The sequence below is a fragment of the Bufo gargarizans genome, chromosome 2, assembly GCF_014858855.1.
Source record: "Bufo gargarizans isolate SCDJY-AF-19 chromosome 2, ASM1485885v1, whole genome shotgun sequence".
Classification (NCBI taxonomy): Eukaryota; Metazoa; Chordata; class Amphibia; order Anura; family Bufonidae; genus Bufo; species Bufo gargarizans.
In genome coordinates, this window is record NC_058081.1 from 74,685,707 (window position 1) to 74,710,133 (window position 24,427).

Below are 24,427 nucleotides of genomic sequence, written 5' to 3' on the forward strand. Positions count from 1 at the left end.
CTGCATGTAATAGCAGCAGTGATGTCCTCTGCTATCTATCAGACGATTGCCGACAATCACTAGCAGCATCGGGGTGTCTAATACACCCTTAAGGCTACTTAAACATGGCACTGTTGTTTAGGCCTCTTGCACACGGCCGTTGTTTTGCAGCAGTTTTTGCAGCTCGGATGCGGACCCATTCACTTCAATGGGGCCGCAAAAGATGCAACCTGTTCTTTTCTTGTCCGTTTTGCGGACAAGAATAGGCAGTTATATCAATGGCTGTCTGTGACATTCCGCAAATTGCAGAACGCACACGGACGTGCCCAGGCGGCGCTGGGCACGAACGGCGGCGGGTGCAGCCGGCAGCTTGGATCCATTTACATCCCCTTGGGCACCTTATTTTTTTGACTGACAGGTTAGTAATAGCGTTTTTTTTAGCAAAATGAGCCTACAGATTACATTTATAAGACCACATTAGGAATCGTGAAGGCACCCTGAACATAAGCATATTTTTATCTTAAAGGGGTGAAACCTGGTGACAGAATCCCTTTAAACCAAGAGGCGGTTTAAAGGAATTTTCCAGTTATAGTTATATTTAATATAAAGCCCCCAGCCTGCCTCCTGAAAAAGAATATTCATACTCCACGCCACTCCAGTCTTTGCATTACATCTGGCTGGTCATGGTCACATGCACTGCTCCAGCCAATGACTGGTCACTGCTGGGGAGGTGCATGTGACCATGCCCATAGCCAGCCGGATGTAAACAGTGCGGGGATCGGAAGGTGGAGAGAGCGGTGGACTGTAGAGGCGTAGTGTGCTGCTACGGAGTTAAATCTATATAGTTTAATTCATATGATATTCTATATTTGGTTATCTGCTCCCATCTAGTGACCGATTTTAGTAATGCATTTGTTTTTCTGTTCGTGATATCTGTCATTCATTTAATTGCTCCACCCCTTCTTCTGTGTACCTCACTTCCTGTTTCTCCATACCGCTCCAGGCATTGAACAGGTACACATGTATTCTCATGTAAGCTTACAAAAGCATCAACTTTTGACCGCACAATACCAGAATCCATCTGTTCTGCTGTACTCTGTTATCTGGCTTACAGAATAAAGCAAATTACACGGATAAACTCTGTGTTGGTGAGTTCAAGCTTTCTGTCCGCAGTGATTATATCTGCTCATACAGGCCAGGCATAGAGGTCTCACTAGGGATAAGTCGCTATTACAACAATCTGAGTCAGAACAGTCATAAGATGCATAGACTTCCTACAGCCTGCTGTGTATATGTGTGTGCCTAATCTGCAATCAAGCTCAGTTCCATCCGCCATCTTGTGAAAGCACATGGTCGCACAAGCTTACCGCACTTCAAGTGAATGTTGAAAACTGTTTCTCTACATTGCACTGTTACCTTACCTGTCTAAGCTGCTGTTCGTCTTCTTAAAGAGACAGTACCATTTTTTCGCAAAACCGTAAAAAATGTCTAGACAAGGCTCTGAACACTCTTTTATGGCTAAACCAACGCAGATACAGAGAGCAGATTCTGCAGATATTACCAAACAGAGTGTAAGACCCTAACATACAATACATTCAACACATAAACTCAGAGAAAACTATCAAGCCACTAGAGATGAGTTCTCCAGTAATCTGTCAGACCTCTGGGACAGAACCTCACACCGCATGTCAGTTTTGTCACACTCTAATGATCAACCAGCTGAAATAAGAGACTATAAATCACCTATTTGCTGTGTGTTACGCTACCAGCAGCTGTCTGCAAAATACTCAACCTTCTTGCAGGACTCTAATATAGAGGATTCTTCAGCAGAACTGACCAGGACTGATGCACTGAACCAACAAAGGGATCTTGCAGTGCAAAATGCTAAGTTTAAGGCAGAACTCCACATTACTCAACTGCAGGAGACCAGATCTCACAGATCCACCACAACCAAGCGCACTGCACCTTCTTCCAGATCCTCTCGTTCCAGAAGATCAACATTAAGCGACAATTTAATAGAGGCCCGCGCTGATGCCGAATCAAAAAGGCGCAAAACTCCTTTACCAGAAAGTAAGCAGAGATGGAAGCTCAAAGGGCAGCTCAACAAGCAGAGATGGCAGCTCACCATGCAGAGATGGCAGCTCGCCAAGCAGAGGCAGATTCACAAATAAAAATTCTGCAAATAGAAGGGGAGGAAGCAGCTTCCCTAGCAAGGCTGAAAGTCCTTGAACAAGCAATGGGACAAAATACTAATTCAGACTGCCTTATCCTAGCAGAACTGGAAGATCCAACTGAACGCACCAGTGAATACGTTTCAAAGCATAATATCTACAAAGATACAGAGTCATCTCCTGTACCTCCTAACAACACTGTTCTGACTCCCAACGCAGAGACCTCTCAGCTCTATATGTCTGAGCCTCTTTAAGTCTACAACGCAAATACATCTATGCAGCAAACCGAATCAACTCATGTCAACAACAAGGTGACTTCTGGTAATAAGCCGCAGCTCAAACCAAAGCCAGCACAAGCCTTAGAGACTACACCGCAGTTAAACGCTCATGCAATATCATTTTACCCTGATAAACCTCACCCTACATCACCAGAGAACTTTCACACCCAAGTGGTTCCACAAGTTACTTTGACACCAATGAGTGAGAGACCAGACATGAATGACTTTGCCAGATACATAGTACACTGTGAGCTCACTAACACCAACCTCTCAAGGTTTGACGACTGTCCAGAGAGCTATCGGGCCTGGAGATCAACCTTCAAGGTTACTATTGCCGATCTCATCTTTACTGCTAAGGAAGAACTTGATTTGCTCATAAAGTGGCTGGGACCAGAATCTGCAGGTCGTGTTAAAAGACTCAGAACAGTACATGCTGACCACCCAGATGCAGGTCTTGTTGCTGCATGGGCAAGATTTGAGCAAGCCTATGGTTGTTCTGAAGCCATAGAAAGCGCTCTATTCAAGAGACTGCAAAATTTCCCAAAAATAGGGAACAAAGACTATCGCAAGCTCCAAGATCTAAGTGACCTCCTCATAGAGCTAGAGTTGGCAAAAGACTGACCCACGTCTACCTGGACTAAGCTTCCTGGATACTGCTCATGGTGCCAACCGAGTGGTGTCTAAACTGCCATACGGACTACAAGAGCAATGGGCACAACAGGGCTCAAGATACAAAAGAGACTATAATGTATCCTTTCCTCCATTCTCATATTTCTGCAGGTTCATTAGTGATCAAGCCTGGATCAGAAACTATCCCAGCTTCAGCTTCAGTGAATCCAACCTGCCTGCTTCATCCTTACCATCTTTAAGGTATGAAAACACAGCAGCTAAACAAGACTTAAATAGAGCTATATCTGTTAAAAGGACAGACATCTCACCCTCCACAACCTCACCTACTGATCAGGGCATTGTGGATGACAGAGATAAAGACCCTAATCGTCAGTGTCCTATTCACAAGAAGCCTCACCCTCTTAAGAAATGTTGTGGGCTTAGGGCAAAGACTTTACAAGAGTGCAGGGAGATTCTCAGGAAACTTGGCATATGCTACAAGTGCTGTGCTTCTTATAGCCATTTTGCTAAAGACTGTAAAGTTGTCATCAAGTGCGCAGAATGCGGTAGCGAATGACATGTTACAGCCATGCATCCTACTCCACTTCCAGACAACCCACAACTGCTTCCTACCTCCACTCCCGTCTCAAATTATGGCGGGGAGCAACAAGGTCATTCTCCAACCAAAGATAATATCTCTTCTTCATGTACAGAAGTCTGTGGAGAAGGCAAGGACCACAAATGCTGTGCCAAGATATGCCTAGTCAAGATATACCCAAGGGATCATACTGAGAAAGCTTCTAGGATGTATGCTATAATAGATGAACAGAGCAACAGATCCCTGGTTAAGCCTAAATTCTTTGAGATCTTTGGCATAGAAGGTCACTCAACACCATATACTCTCAGAACCTGTTCTGATCGTGTAGAGACCTTCGGCAGAAGGGTTGATGGGTTCATGGTCTCTAATATCAATAAGGGAGAGGGCATACCCCTACCAACGTTAGTCGAGTGCGACCAGATACCAGACAAAAGGGAAGAGATTCCCACTCCAGAAGCTGCATATCATCATCCTCATTTAAGGCACCTTGTAGATGAGATTCCTGCAATGGACAAGAGTGCTGAAATCTTAGTCCTGTTAGGAAGGGACATTCTCAGAGTACATAAAGTACGCGATCAGTGCGATGGGCCTGACAACGCCCCTTATGCACAAAGACTTGACCTAGGCTGGGTAATAGTGGACGATGTATGCTTGAACAGGATGTGTACGCCATCTGAGATCCAACCCTTCAAGACTTATGTGTTGGGAAATGGACGTGTATCCCACTTCAAACAGTGCCCTCACCATTATGAAGTAAAGGAGAAGCTTCTTGACATCATCCAAGTACCTGATGTTTCTCCTGTCCTTTGTGATGACAACCTAGGTACCACAGTGTTTTGTACTACAAGTGAGGACAACGAAATAGCCTTGTCAGTTAAAGACAGAGAATTAATCAAAATAATGGATAAGGAATTCTTTCAGGATGAGTCTAACAGTTGGGTTGCACCATTACCTTTTTGTGCTACAAGGGCCAAACTCCCAACCAATCGTGAACAGGCTCTATCCAGATTCAACTCACTTCAACGAACACTAAGGAACAGGCCTGAAATGAAGGACCTTTTCATCGCCTTTATGAATACGATCTTTGACAATGATCACGCCGAACCAACGCCACCACTTCAAAGACACGATGAGTGCTGGTGTCTGCCTTTCTTCGGAGTGTATCATCCATGTAAGCCAAAACAAATCAGGATAGTATTTGACTCCAGTGCCAAGCATCAAGGTGTATCCCTAAACGATGTTCTTCTCACTGGCCCGAATTCCGAATTTAACCAACAACCTTGTATGTGTGCCTATGAGATTTAGAAGAGAACCAGTTGCCATAACTGCTGATATTGAACAGATGTTTTATTGCTTCATTGTACGCGAAGACCATAGGAACTTCCTAAGGTTTCTGTGGCACCGTGATAACAACATGGACAATGAGATTATTGAATATCGCATGAAAGTACATGTTTTCGGAAATAGTCCCTCACCCGCTGTTGCAACATACGGTTTACGTAGGACTGCCATTGATGGAGAAAAGGAGTATGGCGCGGATGCTCAACACTTTGTTGAGAGAGACTTTTATGTTGACAATGGACTTAAGTCTTTACCTACAGACGAAGAAGCCAAAGACCTGCTCCAAAGGACAAGATATGCTTTCTGAGGCTAACCTCAGACTACACAAAATTGCCTCAAATAGTGTTGCTGTTATGAAAGCCTTTCAACCTGGCGATCATGCCACAGGGTTTAAGGACATAAATCTGGGAATGGACATGCCACCTATACAGAGAAGTCTGGGCCTACGGTGGGACCTATTAAAGGACACTTTCAGCTTTCAAGTCAGCTCTACAGACAAGCCATTTACCAAGCGTGGTTTTCTGTCAGTGGTATATCAGCCTATATGATCCAATGGGATTTGTGGCTCCCATCACCATAGAAGGTAAAGCCTTACTTAGACAGCTCTCAGAGTCTATTAAAGATTGGGATGCTCCACTGCCATCTGACAAGCTTTCAAAGTGGGAGTCCAAGAAGCAATCTCTACACGCCTTAGATGGAATCCATATACCACGCTGCTACACCTCAGCTTCCCTTGCTACGAGCCGGAGAAAAAAGCTTCACATCTTCTCAGACGCATCTACTGAGGCCATTGCGGCTGTTGCCTACCTCAAGGTGAGAGACTCTTCTAATCAAACCCACATAGTGTTTCTGTTTGGGAAAGCTAAGTTAGCACCTAAGCCTGAGCACACAACTCCTAGGCTTGAACTTTGTGAGACTGTGCTAGCTGTAGAAATCGCAGATTTCATATTACACGAGCTAGACTTTCAGATAGATGACACCAAATTCTACACAGACAGTAAGGTTGTTCTGGGCTACATATACAACCAGACTAAACGTTTCTATGTCTATGTTAGCAACTGTGTAGAAAGAATCAGGAAATCATCTAAATCTTAACAATGGCATTAGGTCCCATCTGAAATTAATACTGCAGATCATGCTACTAGGCCAGTGTCTGCAAGTGTATTTGCAAATTCTTCCTGGTTAACAGGTCCTGAATTCCTGCTGAATCACACAGAAGAGACCACAGCTGACGTCTTCAGTCTTCTAGAACCTGACAAGGATCCAGAGATTCGTCCTGAAGTTACAACCCTCGTCACCAAAACTGAACAAAAACTCGTCTTGGGCTGTCAACGCTTTGAACGTTTTTCTAAGTGGATAAAGCTTGTACGCACCATTGCAAGGTTAGTCCATATCGTGCACTGCTTTCACACAAACCCCACGGATGTTCAATGTCAAGCTTGGCATGCGTGTCAAAAGCCTCTTTCGGCAAAGGACATTGCTAAAGGTGAAATGATAATAATACGCAGTGAACAACAAGATGTCTTTGGCTCTGAAATTAAATGTATCCGTGACAAGAGGGACATTCCAAAAAACAGTCCAATTGCTAACCTGAAACCATTTGTTGACAAAGATGACATGTTAAGCGTTGGTGGACGTTTAAACAAGGCTGAATTGGGAGAACGAGAACAGAATCCTCTCATAATACCTGCTTGCCATCATATCACCACTCTGCTCATACGGCACTACCATGAAAGAGTTAAGCACCAAGGTAGACACTTCACTGAAGGTGCCATAAGAGCAGCCGGCCTTTGGATCATAGGAGCAAAAAGACAAATTACAGCTATGCTGCACAGCTGTGTTCAGTGCCGTAAATTAAGAGGTAAACATCAGCAACAGCTAATTTCAGATTTGCCAGCTGACAGATTAAGTACTGACCAACCATTGTCTCATGTTGGATTGGATGTCTTTGGGCCATGGATGATAACAGCCCGCAGAACTCGAGGTGGCCAAGCAAACCGTAAACGATGGGCAGTGCTGTTCATATGCATGTGCGCGCAGTACACATTGAAATGATAGAATCTATGGATGCCTCAAGCTTCATCAACGCTCTAAGACTATTTCTTGCCATCAGAGGACCAGTCAAAACACTGAGGCCTGACTGTGGAACTAATTTCGTTGGACCCTGTAGAGAGTTACAACTCAACTCTAAGCCAATCCAAGAACTTTTAGCTGACAAGGGCTGTACGTGGATTTTCAATCCTCCTCATTCTTCCCACAAGGGCGGCTCATGGGAGAGAATGATAGGCATCACACGAAAAATACTGGACTCTATGCTTATGGACTTGAACTCCACGAGACTTACCCACGAGATTCTAACCACCTTCTTGGCAGAAGCATCTGCCATAATCAACTTAAGGCCATTTGTTCCAGTGTCTACAGATCCAGTGAACCCAACTATCCTTACCCCAGCTACCCTGCTTACCCAGAAGCTTGGGTCCGTTCCTGTTCCACCTGGAAACTTTAAAGACGGAAATCATACGCACAGAGAGAACACTTACAAAATAATGATGTTCTGGTACCACACTCCACGATTATTGCATAAGTTTAATCCTAATATTTCGGATCGCTGTTGGAGATCTGAGTCAGAATATGTAGAGCAGGTAAGTATGAATCTTTTATTTCAGGAGGTATTACATAAAACATAATTATTACCAGAAAACCCCTTTAAAGGGGGTTGTCCCACAAAAATTATTCTGCACTTTTCAAACCAGTACCTGCATCTGAATACTTTTGTAATTATATGTAATAAAAAATGTAGCATAGTCGCTGAGTTATTCAATAAAATTTTGTGTCTTTTTTCTTATTTCTTTGACATGCTCATTGAGAAGGCCGCACATGCTCAGTTTCATCCTTCAACTGCCTCCTGAGCTGTGATAGGTAGAGCACAGACACGCCCTCTGAGCTGTGATAGGTAGAGCACAGACACGCCCCCTTAGCTGCAGCAGAAAAGACACTCCCCCTTGAGCTGTCAGCTTGATATAAATCTAGCAGAGCAATTTATATCAGGCAATGGGAGAAGGACCTAGAGAGATCCTTTTCCACAGCAGAAATAGACCAAATACATTTAAGATCCCATGGCTTTTCACGCTACGTCAAAATCCAGGAACACTCATATAAAACAATGACCAGGTGGTACAACGATCCTCACAAACTTCATAAAATGGGATTATGGGAGTGTTCTCAGGAAGGAGGCACATTAGGCCACATATTTTGCTCTCAAATAAGGGGATTCTGGGAACACAGTAGAACACAAATAAAGGCTCCATTCAGGCATCCGCAAATGGGTCCGCCTCCGTTCTGCAATATCGGGAACGGGTGCGGACCCATTCATTCTCAATGGGGCAGAACGGGATGCGGAGAGCGCACTATGTGCTCTCCACATCGGCATTTCCGGAGCTCGGCCCCGCAATTGCGCACAAGAATAGGCAGTTCTATGGGGGGTGCCGGTCAGCTGTATTGCAGATCCGCAATTTGCGTGTGAATGGACCCTAAGGGCTTGTTCACACGAACGTTTTTTACCTTCCGTATACAGAACCATTCATTTATATGGGTCCGCAAAAAAAAACTGAATGTACTTTGTGAGCATTCCGTTTCCGTATGTCCGTATTTCCGTTACGCAACATTTTGAGTCTTGTCCTATTATTGTCCGCAAATCACGTTTCGTGGCTCCATTCAAGTCAATGGGAATGTATCCATATGTCTTCCGTGTCCGTTCCGTTTTTGCGGAACCATCTATTGAAAATTGTATGCCCAGCCCAATTTTTTTTCTATGTAATTACTGTATATGCCATATGGAAAAACTGAACAGAAACACAATGGAACAAAAAACTGAACCATGAAAAACGAACCTCAAAACATTGAAAAAGCCATACGGTCGTGTGAACAATTCATAAACCAAATATGTGGCACCTCCATTCATCTATCGCCCTCGTCGGTCTTATTGTGGATCCGGTAAGACAACTGGACTCCAAAGCCATCTGATTTGCCTACCTGGATGGTCCAAGCAGCAAGGTACCCAATCCCCTTGCACTGGCTTAGCCCCAACTATTACTCAATGGGAGTCAAAAATCGACCAACTGTGCCTCATGGAGGAATCAGCAAGCTGGGCAAATAGAACTCTCTAGATTCCTAAAAACTTGGGCTCCTTGAAAAGAAAACAAAAGTATAACCACAAGTTAAAAAATGTCTTCGCACTATCGACACTGAAAAGTGACCTAGATCCCAGACCCTCTGACTAGTTGGAAATATAGAACACACACATGGTTAACTGGAAAATCTGAGGGGGATTTCTCCCTCCTCCACATCTATAAACCACAAAACCTGTAGATTACTTACTTTGTTTGCCTGACTGCCCCGGGTGCGACCACATACCTACTGTCACTATGTGTTATATGAATGGTTCCCTCTGTTATGTTCTAGGCCTAGGGTGTCTACGACTGCATCAAATCAACATTGGCAAAAACCTACAGCCAGCTCCTGCAAGTTACTCTCCAATGAAAAGTTCTGAAAGATCCGTAGCTTGTCCATTCTGCTCCAGTTCTATTATATGACGCTCTGACACCTTTTGTATGTTATGTGCTCTACATAAAATATTAATAAAAACATATTTGATATAAAAAAAATAATCTAGCAGAGCAGTGAATGTGGAGATCTCTGGATCCACGTGAGGTACAGGGCTGGTTCTAGCTTTGTTAGAAAGACATTGGCACGTACTATGTGACAAAAAGTGCGTTTACCATGCTTTCATACATACAAATTTAGCCTAAATTTGCCGCATCTTCTGTCAGCCTGGTCTAGTTTTACGCTAGGGACTGTGAAACACGTCAAATGGCCGAAGACTGCAGTGTCAATGGGATCGCTACCTGAAAGTTGCCGCAACACAGCAGCAGATCTGAATTTCGGTCATGTCACAGCAACATGTGGGTCGCAACGCAATCCCATTCACTGTCGCGACTCGCGGTGAATAGACACCACTGAATTTGATGCTTTTATCAGTAGCTCAAATGCCTCAGCCAGTCAATGTGCATGAGAACTAGAGATGCTTTCAGGGACCACGGACAATGGCCTCATGTCTCACTTGTTGTAACCGGAGAACCTCATTAAGGGAATCCTGAAAATCCGTCCCATGTATAAAGCAGGTTTTAGAAGGGGGGGGGGGGGGGGGGGGCATGGATTGTATATCACAGACAGGCAAACAATGTCCATGTGTAGACCTAGACATCTGTGCCATAACCGTACAATATTAGGCATACATGTGGAGTTGTATTCAATGTTTCTCTTAGTAGTATTTTAAAAAGGGTTATCCCATGACTAATGTGAAAAAATGAAAATCAGACACCATATAGGACAGGACAACACCCAAGACTACTTTCACACTCGCGTTTTGTGCGGATCCGTCTCGAATCTGCACAGATGGATCCGCACGAATAATGCAAACGCTTGTATCCATTAATAACGGATCCGTTTGCATTATTCATAAAAAAAGTCTAAGTCAAAACCGATCCGTCTTGATTTACATTGAAAGCCAATGAGGGACGGATCAGTTTTAAATTGCACCATATTGTGTCAGTGAAAAACTGATCCGTCCCCATTGACTTGCATTGTAAGTCTAGACGGATCTGTTAGGCTCCACATCGTCAGACGGACACCAAAACTCTGCAAGCTGCGTTTTAGTGACAGTCTAAAAAAAAAAAAAAAAAAAAAAAGCAACGGAGACCAAACGCAGCCAAATTGATGCATTCTAAACGGATCCTCATCCATTCAGAATGCATTGGGGCTGAACTGATCCGTTTTGGGCCACTTGTGAGAGCCCTGAAACAGATCTCACAGGCAGACCCAGAAACGCCAGTGTGAAAGTAGCCCAAGCTAGATCCAGCCCTGCACCTCACATGGATTCAGATATTCCCTCTTTCATTGCTATGCTGCATTTGTTTAAAGCTAGCAGCTTAGGGAGCGTGTACTTTCTGCTGCACCTGGTGGAAGTTGAAGGATGGAACGGAGCATGCGCTTCCACCTCAGTGAGAAGGACAGAGGAATTAGAAAGAGAAAAGGGCAGGTGGCGCTGTACAGACTTCAGTGAATAACTCGGTGGCTATAGAAAATTTTTTATTACCTGCCATTACAAAAGTATTTTAGAGCCAGGCGCAGTTTTTGAAAATATATTGTTCACAGGACAACCCCCAAGGGTTAGGCCTCATGCACACGACCGTATTTTGTTTCAGTGTCTGTTCCTTTTTTTGCGGATAGGATGCGGACCCATTCATTTCAAATGGGTCCGCAAAAACGCGGACAGCACACCGTGTGCTGTCCGCATCAGTATGTCCTTTCCGTTGCTCCACCCAAAAAAAAAATTGTGCATGTCCTATTTTTTTCTAGTTTGCGGACAAGGATAGGCATTACAATGGATCCGCAAAAAAACAAAAACGGATGCCATACGGAACATAATTTTTTTTTGCAGATCCGCAATTTGCGGACCGCAAAACACATATGGTCGTGTGCATGAGGCCTTAGTAGGATATCAGATTTATTCAGCATTTTTTTCCCCCTCCAGAAACAGCAACTCTTGCTCATGGTCTGTCTCTGGTATGGCAGAAGAAGTGGTGCCCTACTAGACTGAAAAAAACAGACTTCAGAGCTCATACAGCCCATATATAAAAAAAAAAGTCACAATATGTGCAACAAATCTGCCGTGTTTTATAGTACCAACAAAGTAGAGGAGATTAAGAAATCTCATCTACAAGCTGCAAAAAAAAAATAAAGATGGTATAAATTGACCTGCTTGTGTATTTAAAATCTATAGTATGTAAATTTATGCTGCGGATTTCACCCTTTGCAATTCATTAGGATGAAGTCCATGACACATCCACACAAAAATTTTGATGTACACATGTGGATTTTGTTGCAAAAAATCTGCCCCATATGACACCAAGTGGTTTGTGCCGCTTTATTTTCCCTTTAAGGCTATCTTCACACTAGCGTTTTTGCTGGATCCCGCAGGGTTCAGAAAAACGCTTCCGTTACTGATAATACAACCATCTGCATCAGTTATGAACGGATCTGGTTGTATTATCTTAAACATAGCCAAGACGGATCCGTCATGAACTCCATTGTAAGTCAATGGGGGACGGATCAGTTTTCTATTGTGGCAGAGAAAACGGATCCGTCTCCATTGACTTATATTGTGTGCCAGGACGGATCCGTTTTGCTCTGTATCCCAGGATGGAAAGTAAACCGCAGCATGCGGTTTTTTTCCTGGTATTGAGACCCTATGACTGATCAATACCGGAAAATATTAACGCTAGTGTGAAAGTAACCTTAGAAAGCTCACCCTTAGGCCTCTTTCCCATGGGCGTGTGCGTCCCGTTGCCGTATTGCAGACTGCATTTGCGGATCCGCAATACACGGGCTCCGTTACGTGGGCATTACGCATCATGGATGCGGACCCATTGAAGCAAATCCGAAGATGTGGAGTGGAACGGAACCCTACGGAAGCACTACGGAATGCGTGGGGTTTCGTCCCGTACTTCCGTTCTGCACAAAGATAGGACATGTTCTATCTTTTTGCGGAACGGCCGGATGGCGGACCCATTCAAGTGCGGCTGCCCCACGGACTGTGCTCGTGCATTGCGGCCCGCAGCACGACCACGGGGCGCACACGCCCGAGGGAAAGAGGCCTTAGCTGTAAGGGTGGCTGTACACTATGTGGATTGTGTGGTTTTTTTGTGCAGATAAACCTCAGCATAAGGACTCATTCACACGACCGTGGTTTGGTTCCGCATCAGAGCCGCATTTTTCTGACGCTCGGGTGCGGACCTATTCACTTCAATTGGGCCGCAAAGATGCAGACAGCACTCTGTGTGCTGTCCGCATCCGTTGTCCCGCAAAAATTATAGATCATGTCCTATCCTTGTCCGTTTTGTGGCCAAGAATAGGCATTTCTATAAAGGGCCGTCCGTTCAGTTCCGCAAATTGCAAAAGGCACACAGGCGGCATCCGTTTTGTGGATCCACAATTTGCAGACCGCAAAACACGGCACGGTCGTGTGAACAAGCCCTAATACAGGAACGGTAACGTGTATGAAATTAGACAAATCTCACGTACACTTTGCTTTTTCTTAGGTGCGGAAATTGATTGGCTGTGCTGAATTAGAATTCTGCTGCATGTCCGTTGTTGCTGCGTTTCTCTTGTGTGGATTTTACTCTTTCCAGTGGAAGGGAAAGATCTGCAGAAAATCCGCTTTAAAGCGGAACCAAAAACCACATAAAACTGCACAAAAAAAAAAAAAAAAGTACCAAAAACGCAATAAATAGCAAGGATTTTTGTGCGGATTTCATGCACATAAATCTGCACCATTTGCAGCCACCCTCAGTTAATGTGCATTATAAAGTGCAGTACACAGACAGACTTTATGGTTTTTTTGTTTTGTCCATGGCATTTTTAATCACATTTAGCATTTTTAAACATGCTCATTTTTGCGGGTGATTTTGTGCCTTACGTCCATTTTTTTTGCACTTCCTGCATATTTTATTGTTTTTTTCAGCTTGGGTTTATGGCACTTTTACAATAGAATTTTTTTTTTTTTTGAAATGCATGGTCTGCAAAAAATTAAATAAAAAATGCATGTGGTAAAACACATGTAAAAACAATAAAACACCTTTTGTTTCGCCCCCATTTCCTCATAGAAAATAAGCTTTTGCAAGCAGGTCCCTTGTATATTAGCCTGTAATCCTGAGATGTGTATCTTGATTTGTAAAGCGCTGCAGAATATGGTGGTGTTATAGAAAGATTATTATAAAAAAAAAAAAACACACATCACAAGAAAAAATAAATAAAAAAATTTGTAGAGGAAGCTACTGATAATAAAATACGGATAATGAAGTATGCGTGAAGATTTGTGCCAGCAGTAAATTTTAGTGAGTTGGTTACTGGACTCCCAGGACTCCTGCGCTTTATATGGGAGAAGTAAAAGGATCATCCATGTTCGTTTCATCACACAATAGTGCAAACACTGCGGATTCATCAGGTCACCTCATGTGCTTTATTATTTGGTTTTCAGTCCACACAGAGGTCTTCGTAACACAGCCGTACTGTGAACCAACCCAACATGAGTTTACCTGCTCGAGGTTTACTTCTCCGCAAACCGTACCCCAAAAAAATATAATAATTAAAAATCACAAGAACTAACCCGGATATTTTAAAACACAATATATTTTCTATTTTGTTACAAAAAAGTCACATTTTTTCAAGAATTTTCTTTTCCATAAAAAAAAAAAAAAAAGAAAAAAAACAAACAAAAAAAAAAAAAATACATAAAACTGTATAGAAGACTGGAATGGAGAAGAAAAGGTGGAGAGGAAAAAAAAGCAAAAACACAACAATCCTCAGAGTAAGTGGGAGAGAAAATACATATATAGGTGATAGTAACCCAGGGAATGCCAGAAAGGTAAAAATAAAAAATAAAATAAAAAATAATATATTTATATATATAATATAGAAAAAAAAAATGGTTTGCTGCCCCCAGACCAGCACTTAGAGGGACCAGGACTTTTTCCTTCCTCCTAACTTTTCCTTAGGACATACAAAATAGAAACCCTCCCACAAAAGGAAACATGCATACCCCCGTTTTCCCTACCCGGGCACATTTGTATGTACAATATACATGGATTTATTTTATTCCTATTATTTCCACTTCAAAGTAAAGAAAAAAACGTTTCTCCAAGTTAAGCGTAAAACCGCAAGGTCAAATATTGACCAATAATGCATGCGGCTCGTGGCGTGGCTGCGCGATGGAAGGCAGGTACGATTGATCCGTAATCCACGTGCATGGGCGTCCCCACCGTACTGAAGAAAGTGTCCCTTTAATAGCCCACCGTGCTCCTGATCGCCGCATCAGATGAGTCCCTTGTCAGGTGATGCGACCCCACCATGGCCAACATCAAAGATCTGCACCATTACACAGTGGTGTCCATATCCACAGAGCATCGTCCACGCCTGAAGAGTAGAATCTCAGAGCAGGATAGAAGTGGTCCCCACTCACAGAGCGTCATATATATATGTACACACACCAATCAGTGCAGAGCAAAATCCATATCTGCAAAGCAGTATACATATACTAGTGCAGAGCAGAGTATGTGCCCATCTGCAGAGTACAACTCCATGGACGTGAAGGGATCCCAGCCATAGGATTTTCTCATGTCAGTCACTAGATTTGGTCACCAAAGAGAGGGGCTGTGACTGCATCAGGGGTAACTGGAAGATGCCCGGTGGAGACAATACAGAGGATGTGAGCGGGATGGGCCGAGAGAGCAGCGGCGATCCGACAGAGGATGGCAGGTGCCCAGACAGACTGGAGGACGGAGGAGACTTGGAGGCCAGGAAGGCTGCAGAGTGGCTGAGAGATAACTGCACTCTTGCTTCTGGTTTGGTGGTGAGGGACAGCGGCTGAGCTTGCTCAGAGTGTGTCGCAGCGGGGGCTGCCGGAGAGGCGAGAGCGGCCGAGGGTGTGGCTGGCGAGTCCAACATGCTGCCGTGGGAGGAGGCCGGGCTGTCGCAGCTCTTCTCTGCAGGGAGATGCTGAACGCACACCTTCTTGGGTCTGGAAACTGCAGTTGAAAAAGAAGACCACTTAGCAATGTGCAAGCTGGGGTGGGAATTGAGGACTACATGCTACATATAAGCATCCGTGCATCTGCCCAACAGAATGTACTAAGAAAATTATATTTTTTAATACACACACAAAGGAAAACCAGTTATAATTGTTTGTATCTACAGGTATCCGGGCAGTACACAGACGACCAAACACAGCAGGGTTCTCAACCTCTATGTATAAACTGGTTGGTTAGGTTTATGGCGACTACTCCTGTATAGGACTGCGGTCCACAATGACTGGATGCAGCTACACGGCTCTGACAGCCCTCATATTACCCCTCACAAGCAGTTAACAATAAAGAGCTGAGAGTAATGGAAAGGTCTTCTCTTAGGCTACTTTCACACTAGCGTTTTAGTTTTCCGGTATTGAGTTCAGTCATAGGGGCTCAATACCGGATAAAAAACGCTTCAGTTTTGTCCCCATTCATTGTCAATGGGGACAAAACTGAACTGAACGGAGCGCTCCAAAATGCATTGCGTTCTCCTACCAGAGCGCAAACCGCAGCATGTTTTATTTTGCATTCTGTCCTGGAATGCGGAGCAAAACGGATCCTGCATGACCCCCAATGCAAGTCAATGGGGACGAATCGGTTTTCTCTGCCATAATATAAAACTGATCCGTCCCCCATTGACTTTCAATAGAATTCATGGCGGATCCGTCTTGGCTATGTTAAAAGATAATACAACCGGATCCGTTCATAACAGATGCAGATGGTTGTATTATCAGTAACGGAAGCGTTTTTGCTGATCCCTGCCGGATCCAGTAAAAAACGCTAGTGTGAAAGTAGCCTAATAGGACCTGTCACCTCGGACTACTTGCATTCCCCATGCAATAAGCCATTCTGGAGCATCTATCCCTACGTCTATATTGCGTCATTCCTTTATTATTCCAACTAGAAGTTTATGAATGAATTACAGTAAAGGTTCAGATGGGTATTACACAGTCTGACACTATCCAATTAGTTCTACCAGTTTTGGATTGTGCAGGGACACCCCCTCCTAACTGGTAATATCCAGCTGGACCTTTACTCAAGACCGATAGTAATTAATTCATAAACTTCTAGCAGGAATAATAGAGGAATGGCACATCATAGGTCATAAGAATAGCTGCTCCAGAATGGTTATTACATGGGGAGTGCAAGTAGTTACTAAAACAGACATGGTCGGGAGAGGGGACGGGTCCTCTTAAAAGTGAACGGCCAGCCTTGAATACAGTTTGTAAAAAAAAATTAAATCCTGGAGATTAATTTCTTCCAAGGGTTGGACACCTTCTATGAACTTTAAAAAAAAATAAAAAAAATCTTATTAATATATCAGGGACCCGCCAACAGTCCCCCGCAGCACAGCGCCAGCCCCTTGCGTAGTACATCAGGCAAAGATGTGCCTGGAGATCCTGCCGCTGGAGGTGCGCATGCGCAGGACAGGTGGGAGCTTACTGCTATGCATAGAACAATAATGGAGGGCAAAAGCGGTCAATCAGGGGTTAGAGGGTGGGGTTATTAGTCACGAATACCTTGGGCTCTCATATCAGAAAAAGTGAGCGGCAGCCGCTATAAGGCTACGTCTACACGACGACGCGCGACAGGGCACAACTACACTGCAACATTTGTAGCGCAACATTTTGTTGCACTAATGTCGCGTGACAACTTTTATAATGGCAGTCTATGGTGTCGCACTGCAACATGCTGCGACTGCAACGCAACAGTCACAGCATGTTGCAGTGCGACACCATAGACTGCCATTATAAAAGTTGTCACGCGACATTAGTGCAACAAAATGTCGCGCGACAAATGTCGTTGTGTAGACGTAGCCTAAGGGTCCATTCACACGTCCGTTGTTTCTTTCCTGATCTGTTCCGTTTTTGGCGGAACAGATCTGGACCCATTCATTTTCAATGGGTCCTGGAAAAAAAAAAAAAAAAAAAAAAATCAGACATTGTGCTGTCCGATTTTTTTCAGGACCCATTGAAAATGAATGGGTCCAGATCTGGTCCAGATCTGTTCCGCAAAAAACGGAACAGATCAGGAAAGAAACAACGGACGTGTGAATGGACCCTTAAGGTGTATTAAGAAATTAACCTGCGCAGAGTTTTGGACCTTTAACAACATGATGGTGGAAGGTGGAGATTTACTTTACAGTAATGGAGGTGCAAGTAATTTCCCCACCATTTGAGCCATCCCATGTCCCCCACTGCTTCATAGAGCCCCGAACGTGTACTGACAAACGACATCCCATGGGGTCATCATGCTGCACTGGGTAGAAGTGCTTGGAGTAGAGCCCATACCTTCTGCTTCCTGGGACTGCTTCTCTCTCTTCCGCTTCTTTCTCTTACCCTGGAACATGACATCCTTTTTATTAGTGAATACCGCTCATATATACAGCTCTTCATCATGATTAAAATGCACACTAATATACACAATGCATCAGTGTAACATCAAAAGGAGAAGAAATACACTCTACATATCCAATCAGTCTTGCTAGTAGCCCCATACTTACATAGTTGTCTCTTGCAGACCACGTCGGGTAGAGCTGGGAGTGCAGTTGCCGCTCTTTCCTGGCTAGCTCATAGTACTTGGCCTGTTCTTCCCTCGATAAAGAGTGCCACTGTGGAGAAAGGACAGTCAGGCTTTGCCCACCATGACGCAGACATCCATATTTACCAACCACAAGAAGCAAGCACCTACCCGACGACCTAGGATCTGATTGATGGCTGCGCTCTCCTTCAGTGTGCACTCTGCTACAACCTTGGCTCTCATCTCTTTCATGTACAGCATGAAGGCATTCAACGGCTTTTTAACATGTGGCTTCTTCTCTTCTTCTTTCTTAACTTGCATGCCTTGTTTCCTAAAAGGACAGGAGGGTAAAATAAAAATACACTAAATGATCCATCACTATAAATATGGACTTCCAGCAAATGCTTAAAATTCTACATCAATAGTCGCTTCATCTCATCTATGAGTTACAGTGAAGAGCGGCTACAAAGTCTCTTCCCCTGGAGGACACGGCACGTCCTTGTATTTCAAGGAAAGCCAACTGATTGCAATTAGCACTGTGTAATGTTATACATCCCCTGTGGTGGCGCTGCAGGGAAACCGCTTCCTGCACATCATAACTGATCAAGAGGGAACCAGCAAGTGGCACACTATTCATCTTATCGCTGGGGGACCCCTTTTCACAAAGGGGGATTGTACAAAGCAGATAAAGTTAAAGAGCCTGTCAGCATGATCAACCCCATTAAACCAGGGAAATTGCCTGGTAGGGTTGATCACGCCAATTAAAAACAATACCTTATTTATCTTTGCAGGTTGCAGCGGTTGGAGCACCAAGGGGCAGGCTGTAGAGCATTGAGCACCGCTGCAGCTATGCCCCTAGTGCTCATTATATTCCTCCCTCCTCTTTGATAGACAGGGCTAATTGCCCTGTCTAAAGCTGGCCATACAAATAGTACTTTTTTGTCGGCCAAACCTGCCGAGAATGGTGGGTTCAGCTGACACACTAATTGTGTGGGGAGATTCTGACTATCCCCCGAAATACCGGTATGTCTGGAGAGAAGACCCACTCCATACAAAATAAACAGTGGACCACCAATGATTACTAGCAAGTTATTGCGCAGGTACTATTAGAAAAGACCAGTAATCAAAAAGGAGGGGGGATATAATGAGCACTAGGGGCGTAGCTGTAGCAGTGCTCGAAGATCTACAGCCTGCACCTTGGTGCTCCAACTGCCCGATTTGCATAAAGATAAAAATCCTCAATGGTACACCCTACAAAGATAAAGATATCGTTTTAATCAGCATGATCAACCCTACCAGACAATATGCCTGGTTTCATAGGGTTGCTCATGCTGACAGTTTTTTTTTAAAATTCATAATCTACCAAAACTCCAATGACTACAGGTTACAATATACAAATATGGCTTCCAACCACATGGGACCAGAGTGGCAAGTGATAGGCTCCCGAGCACGGGCTATTCCCTCATAGTGGAAAAGCTTAAGGGACTTACATGTTGAGGTTGGGACTGTGGTGTCCAGAGGATGGCTCCTGCTTTACAACTGGCGAGACAATGGCAGGGTGAGGGATCCCTGAGGTATGCAAGCTGTGGTGAGGAGGAGGCACCATATGTGGAGAAAAGCGGCTGGAAACCAAACTGGAGGACAAAAAGAAAAAAAAGATTCTAATTATAAAAAGAACCGAAGAGTGAGGTTTGTATGAATAAGAGATAGAACAGGAGAGTACAATACCTGGACATTGAGGCGTTCATGGCGAGCGCGGGATATGGGTGCCGGAATCCGCCAGGAGGGATGGAATACATATGTTGGCCCTGTCTGAAACAAATGACTACCATAAAATCATCCATACCACAGAAACACAGTACAAGGCCGCACAACACCAAAGATGGCCATATGGACTCCCTCCCGATTCCTCCATACACATACGGAGAGAGAGGAGAAAGCGGCTGCCAGACGGCTGCTTATCTCCTGCGAGAGTCATTTCACCGATCCTTCTTCCCATATACATAATCTGTGGTGGGAGAGTCGGGGGCGCCCCATACACAGACTATAGGCCAAACCCGCCGTTCCATGTTGGTTCGGCCAAAGATACACTAAGGGCCTTAATACGTTACAGATAAAACACTTACTGTGGAACCAGCCAGCCCAAGGGGTGAGGAATCTGTCCTACAGCTCCGGGGGACAGCGGGTAGTATGGAGAAAGCTCTGATGGATGAGGTGGGCGTGGGATGCCTACAAACAAGACAGTTTAGTGGATTATACAAAACACCCCCCCAAAAAAATTAAAAATTTAAAAAATAAAAAGCACAAAATATCAATACAGTAATGTAGCCCAGTCTTACCGGTCTTTGGGTCTATTTCAGGTGACAAATGTCCAGGAGGCGTCACCGGCGAGAAGCGGTCGTTGCTGTAGGTGATGAGGGGCGTTAGAGGGTGCATGTGATGAGGGTGCTGGACAACTGGCACCTTGTTGGACTAAAAGGGAGAGAAGAATAAATAAATTTGCTAAGTTTGCAAACAGGCACTCCAGCTGTTGAGAAACTACAACTCCCAGCATGCATACTTGCTATGCTTTTCTAAGAACTCAGATATAAATGAATGGAGCATGCTGGGAATTGTAGTTTCACAACAGCTGGCGTGCCGAAGGTTGCTGATCCCTGTTCTACACAGTCAACTCTAGAAACCTCACGTAAGCAAAGACCTCATCAGTGCATGACTATTTGGATGTGAACGAAAGCAATCTACCCATGTCCACAGACACAACGGAGGGGTTAATGGAGCCATCACCCATCTTTCAAGGTGAAGAGTGGAATCTACTCCATCTGCAGGACCTTTCCCCCCCCTTCCGGGAGCCCCATTATGGTTTACTTAGTATTTGGGAGGCAGACTGAGCAAGTCGGGCCTCACCCTTAAACCATTCTCCTTCCCCCTCTCCTACATTAAGTAGCAGCTCAGCTTTTTGCTGAAAGACTTAATGCTTAAAGAATAGACAGGAATCCAGGTGCTAATACAGGTATACAAAGGAGGAACAAAAGAGGACTCGTGTGTGACGAGAAACACATTTTACACACACAGATGCAAGCATGAGCGAGCGTGTAAAGCTATGCAAGCATGCGTGTGTATGTGCATGGTTTGCAGCAAGACTGAGCACGACTGTATGTCTACGCCGTCAGTGTACATACTGGGCCTCAATTATACATCATCTTGCCACTTGCTTCACCATAATCCATCATTCTCTGACAACTGATTTATATCCAGCACTGTGGTGTAGCTTCCTATAATTAAAATACTTTCCTCATCTGCATTAGGAATGCAATCTATATAAAGAACTGCCTACACAACCATGGCTGAAAGTGTCCGACTTGTAGTGAAGGAGGCCACCGATCTGGAAAAATCTGGGGAGGGTCTGCATTGAAGGCCTCTTACATGGGCAGGTTAAGGCCTCTTACATGGGCAGGTTAAGGCCTCTTACATGGGCAGGTTAAGGCCTCTTACATGGGCAGGTTAAGGCCTCTTACATGGGCAGGTTAAGGCCTCTTACATGGGCAGGTTAAGGCCTCTTACATGGGCAGGTTAAGGCCTCTTACATGGGCAGGTTAAGGCCTCTTACATGGGCAGGTTAAGGCCTCTTACATGGGCAGGTTAAGGCCTCTTACATGGGCAGGTTAAGGCCTCTTACATGGGCAGGTTAAGGCCTCTTACATGGGCAGGTTAAGGCCTCTTACATGGGCAGGTTAAGGCCTCTTACATGGGCAGGTTAAGGCCTCTTACATGGGCAGGTTAAGGCCTCTTACATGGGCAGGTTAAGGCCTCTTACATGGGCAGGTTAAGGCCTCTTACATGGGCAGGTTAAGGCCTCTTACATGGGCAGGTTAAGGCCTCTTACATGGGCAGGTTAAGGCCTCTTACATGGGCAGGTTAAGGCCTCTTACATGGGCAGGTTAAGGCCTCTTACATGGGCAGGTTAAGGCCTCTTACATGGGCAGGTTAAGGCCTCTTACATGGGCAGGTTAAGGCCTCTTACATGGGCAGGTTAAGGCCTCTTACATGGGCAGGTTAAGGCCTCTTACATGGGCAGGTTAAGGCCTCTTACATGGGCAGGTTAAGGCCTCTTACATGGGCAGGTTAAGGCCTCTTACATGGGCAGGTTAAGGCCTCTTACATGGGCAGGTTAAGGCCTCTTACATGGGCAGGTTAAGGCCTCTTACATGGGCAGGTTAAGGCCTCTTACATGGGCAGGTTAAGGCCTCTTACATGGGCAGGTTAAGGCCTCTTACATGGGCAGGTTAAGGCCTCTTACATGGGCAGGTTAAGGCCTCTTACATGGGCAGGTTAAGGCCTCTTACATGGGCAGGTTAAGGCCTCTTACATGGGCAGGTTAAGGCCTCTTACATGGGCAGGTTAAGGCCTCTTACATGGGCAGGTTAAGGCCTCTTACATGGGCAGGTTAAGGCCTCTTACATGGGCAGGTTAAGGCCTCTTACATGGGCAGGTTAAGGCCTCTTACATGGGCAGGTTAAGGCCTCTTACATGGGCAGGTGATTGGGATTGAAAATTCGGCCCCCCAGCCTGTCGATCACCCGTCAAATGAGGTAATGCCAATTTGTTGGCCGATCTGGTGTTTAATACTGATGACCTCAGGTCTGACTCCAGTTTGAAGAGACTGCGGCCTCCTTGCAGCTCACCAAGCACAGCGCAGTACATTGTATAGTGGCTATGCTCTGTGTTACAGCTCAGCCCGATTCACCTGAATAGGACCGAGCTGCACCTAGGCCATATGACGATGAACGTGACGTTACAGGCGTAGGAAGAGGCTGCAGCAGTTACCGGGAGTAAGACTTCCACCAATCCTGTAACGATGACCTATCCTGAGGATAGGTCAGCAAAAAAAAAAAAAAAACCCCACAGACAACCTCTTAATGCAGCCACAAAAAGCATCATTTGTCAGTAGTACATCTCCCCATGTAAACAGGGATGTGCTGCCAACAACTGCAAACTGTACAGGGGGATGAACAATCACATGAACGATTATTCATTCTCCATGCAAAGGTTCCTTAGATGAGCACTAATCAATTTGTTACGTCCTCACATCTTCAGCCGGTGTGAAAGGACCCTCAGGCTAGGTTCAGACCTGAGCGTTTTACAGTGCGTTCCTACGCGCTGTAAAACGCACAACAGGCAAGAACCAATGATTCCCTATGGGAAGGGTGCTCATCTGAGCTATTTACAGCGCGTACGATCGCGCTGTAAAACGCCCGACGCCCCAAGAAGTACATGAGCTTCTTTGGGGCGTCTTGTTGCACGTTCCCATACATAGACTTTCGGGAACGAGCGACAATGGGCGTTCGCTTGTCTCTGTATGCGCGATTGCAAACGCCGGTACAATCGCGCATACAGAGCGCTCCTTTCAGAACGCTCAGGTGTGAACCCAGCTTCAGGCTCTGCTAGTCTGTCCATGAGCATAGCGTGTTCGGACTCAAACTTTCGAGAGCTGAAAACAGAGGACCCCATCTCTTTAATGAGAGCTGAGCAGAGTCTATCAAAGCTTAGAGATAGGTGGTGGCTCCGGGACGTGTCAGAAGTTCTGAAGTGCTATGACAGGTCACTTTTTTTGCCACTGGAGCAAATTCAGACAGATCAAATTGGCAAAGTTTAATTTCGAACCACCATTGATGTCCAGAAGGGATTTATAGAAGGCCGAGACCACTGCTCAGAAATCTATTATGGCCCTTTGCTGGTGGACAACGCAACAGTCAGGAATGAACTGTTCATTCCTGATTGCTGGGCCTCAGCAGAGCTGTATTCACATGCAACCATCATCCCCTCTATAGGAGGATGAACTATAGCCTCTGCGAACTTCCATCTCTATGCAGATTCACTGTGCACGCAGCACCCCTCTTTATACAGACCAAGGTGCTGCCTACGGGTGAGGATTCTAGGTCCTTCATGAAGGATGGTGGGGAAAACATTGGGAAAGAACATTCATATGGACGTTTGTTCTCGATCATTGCGCAGACCCTTGGCCAAAGCAAAAGTTCCTGTACTGGTCAGATGACATCTGAATGGGTCCAAGAGTTGAAAGTGATGTCCGATGTCCAGAAATAAAATCTTGACCAGTGTGAAAGCGGTCTCAGCCCTCCATTGTGGAAATGCGGGGTGGTCAGATATCGGATTTCACATAATATTAAAAAAAAAAAAAAAAAAAAGAAGTGTATGTATATACTCTTGTGGGGGAAGGGACTAGACTTTATA

At 44.8% G+C, this 24,427-nt stretch overlaps 1 protein-coding gene across 3 annotated transcripts in view; it reads right to left on the minus strand.

Annotated features, from left to right (window-relative positions):
• Window positions 1–13,570: 13,570 nt before the first annotated feature.
• TCF7L1 (transcription factor 7 like 1) overlaps window positions 13,571–24,427 on the minus strand; it is a 41,189-nt gene continuing 30,332 nt past the window's right edge. The window contains exons 5-12 of one of the 3 annotated variants that reach the window (XM_044283067.1): window positions 20,518–20,650; window positions 20,305–20,407; window positions 19,907–19,990; window positions 19,669–19,812; window positions 18,350–18,509; window positions 18,162–18,269; window positions 17,950–18,013; window positions 13,571–15,619 (exon numbers count right to left, since the gene is read on the minus strand). In XM_044283067.1, the coding sequence (XP_044139002.1) occupies window positions 15,213–15,619; window positions 17,950–18,013; window positions 18,162–18,269; window positions 18,350–18,509; window positions 19,669–19,812; window positions 19,907–19,990; window positions 20,305–20,407; window positions 20,518–20,650 (1,203 nt within the window). In that variant the 3' untranslated portion in view covers window positions 13,571–15,212. Of the gene's footprint in view, window positions 15,620–17,830; window positions 18,014–18,161; window positions 18,270–18,349; window positions 18,510–19,668; window positions 19,813–19,906; window positions 19,991–20,304; window positions 20,408–20,517; window positions 20,651–24,427 lie in introns of all 3 variants that reach the window. The other 2 variants (XM_044283068.1, XM_044283066.1) reach the window with 2 other exon arrangements.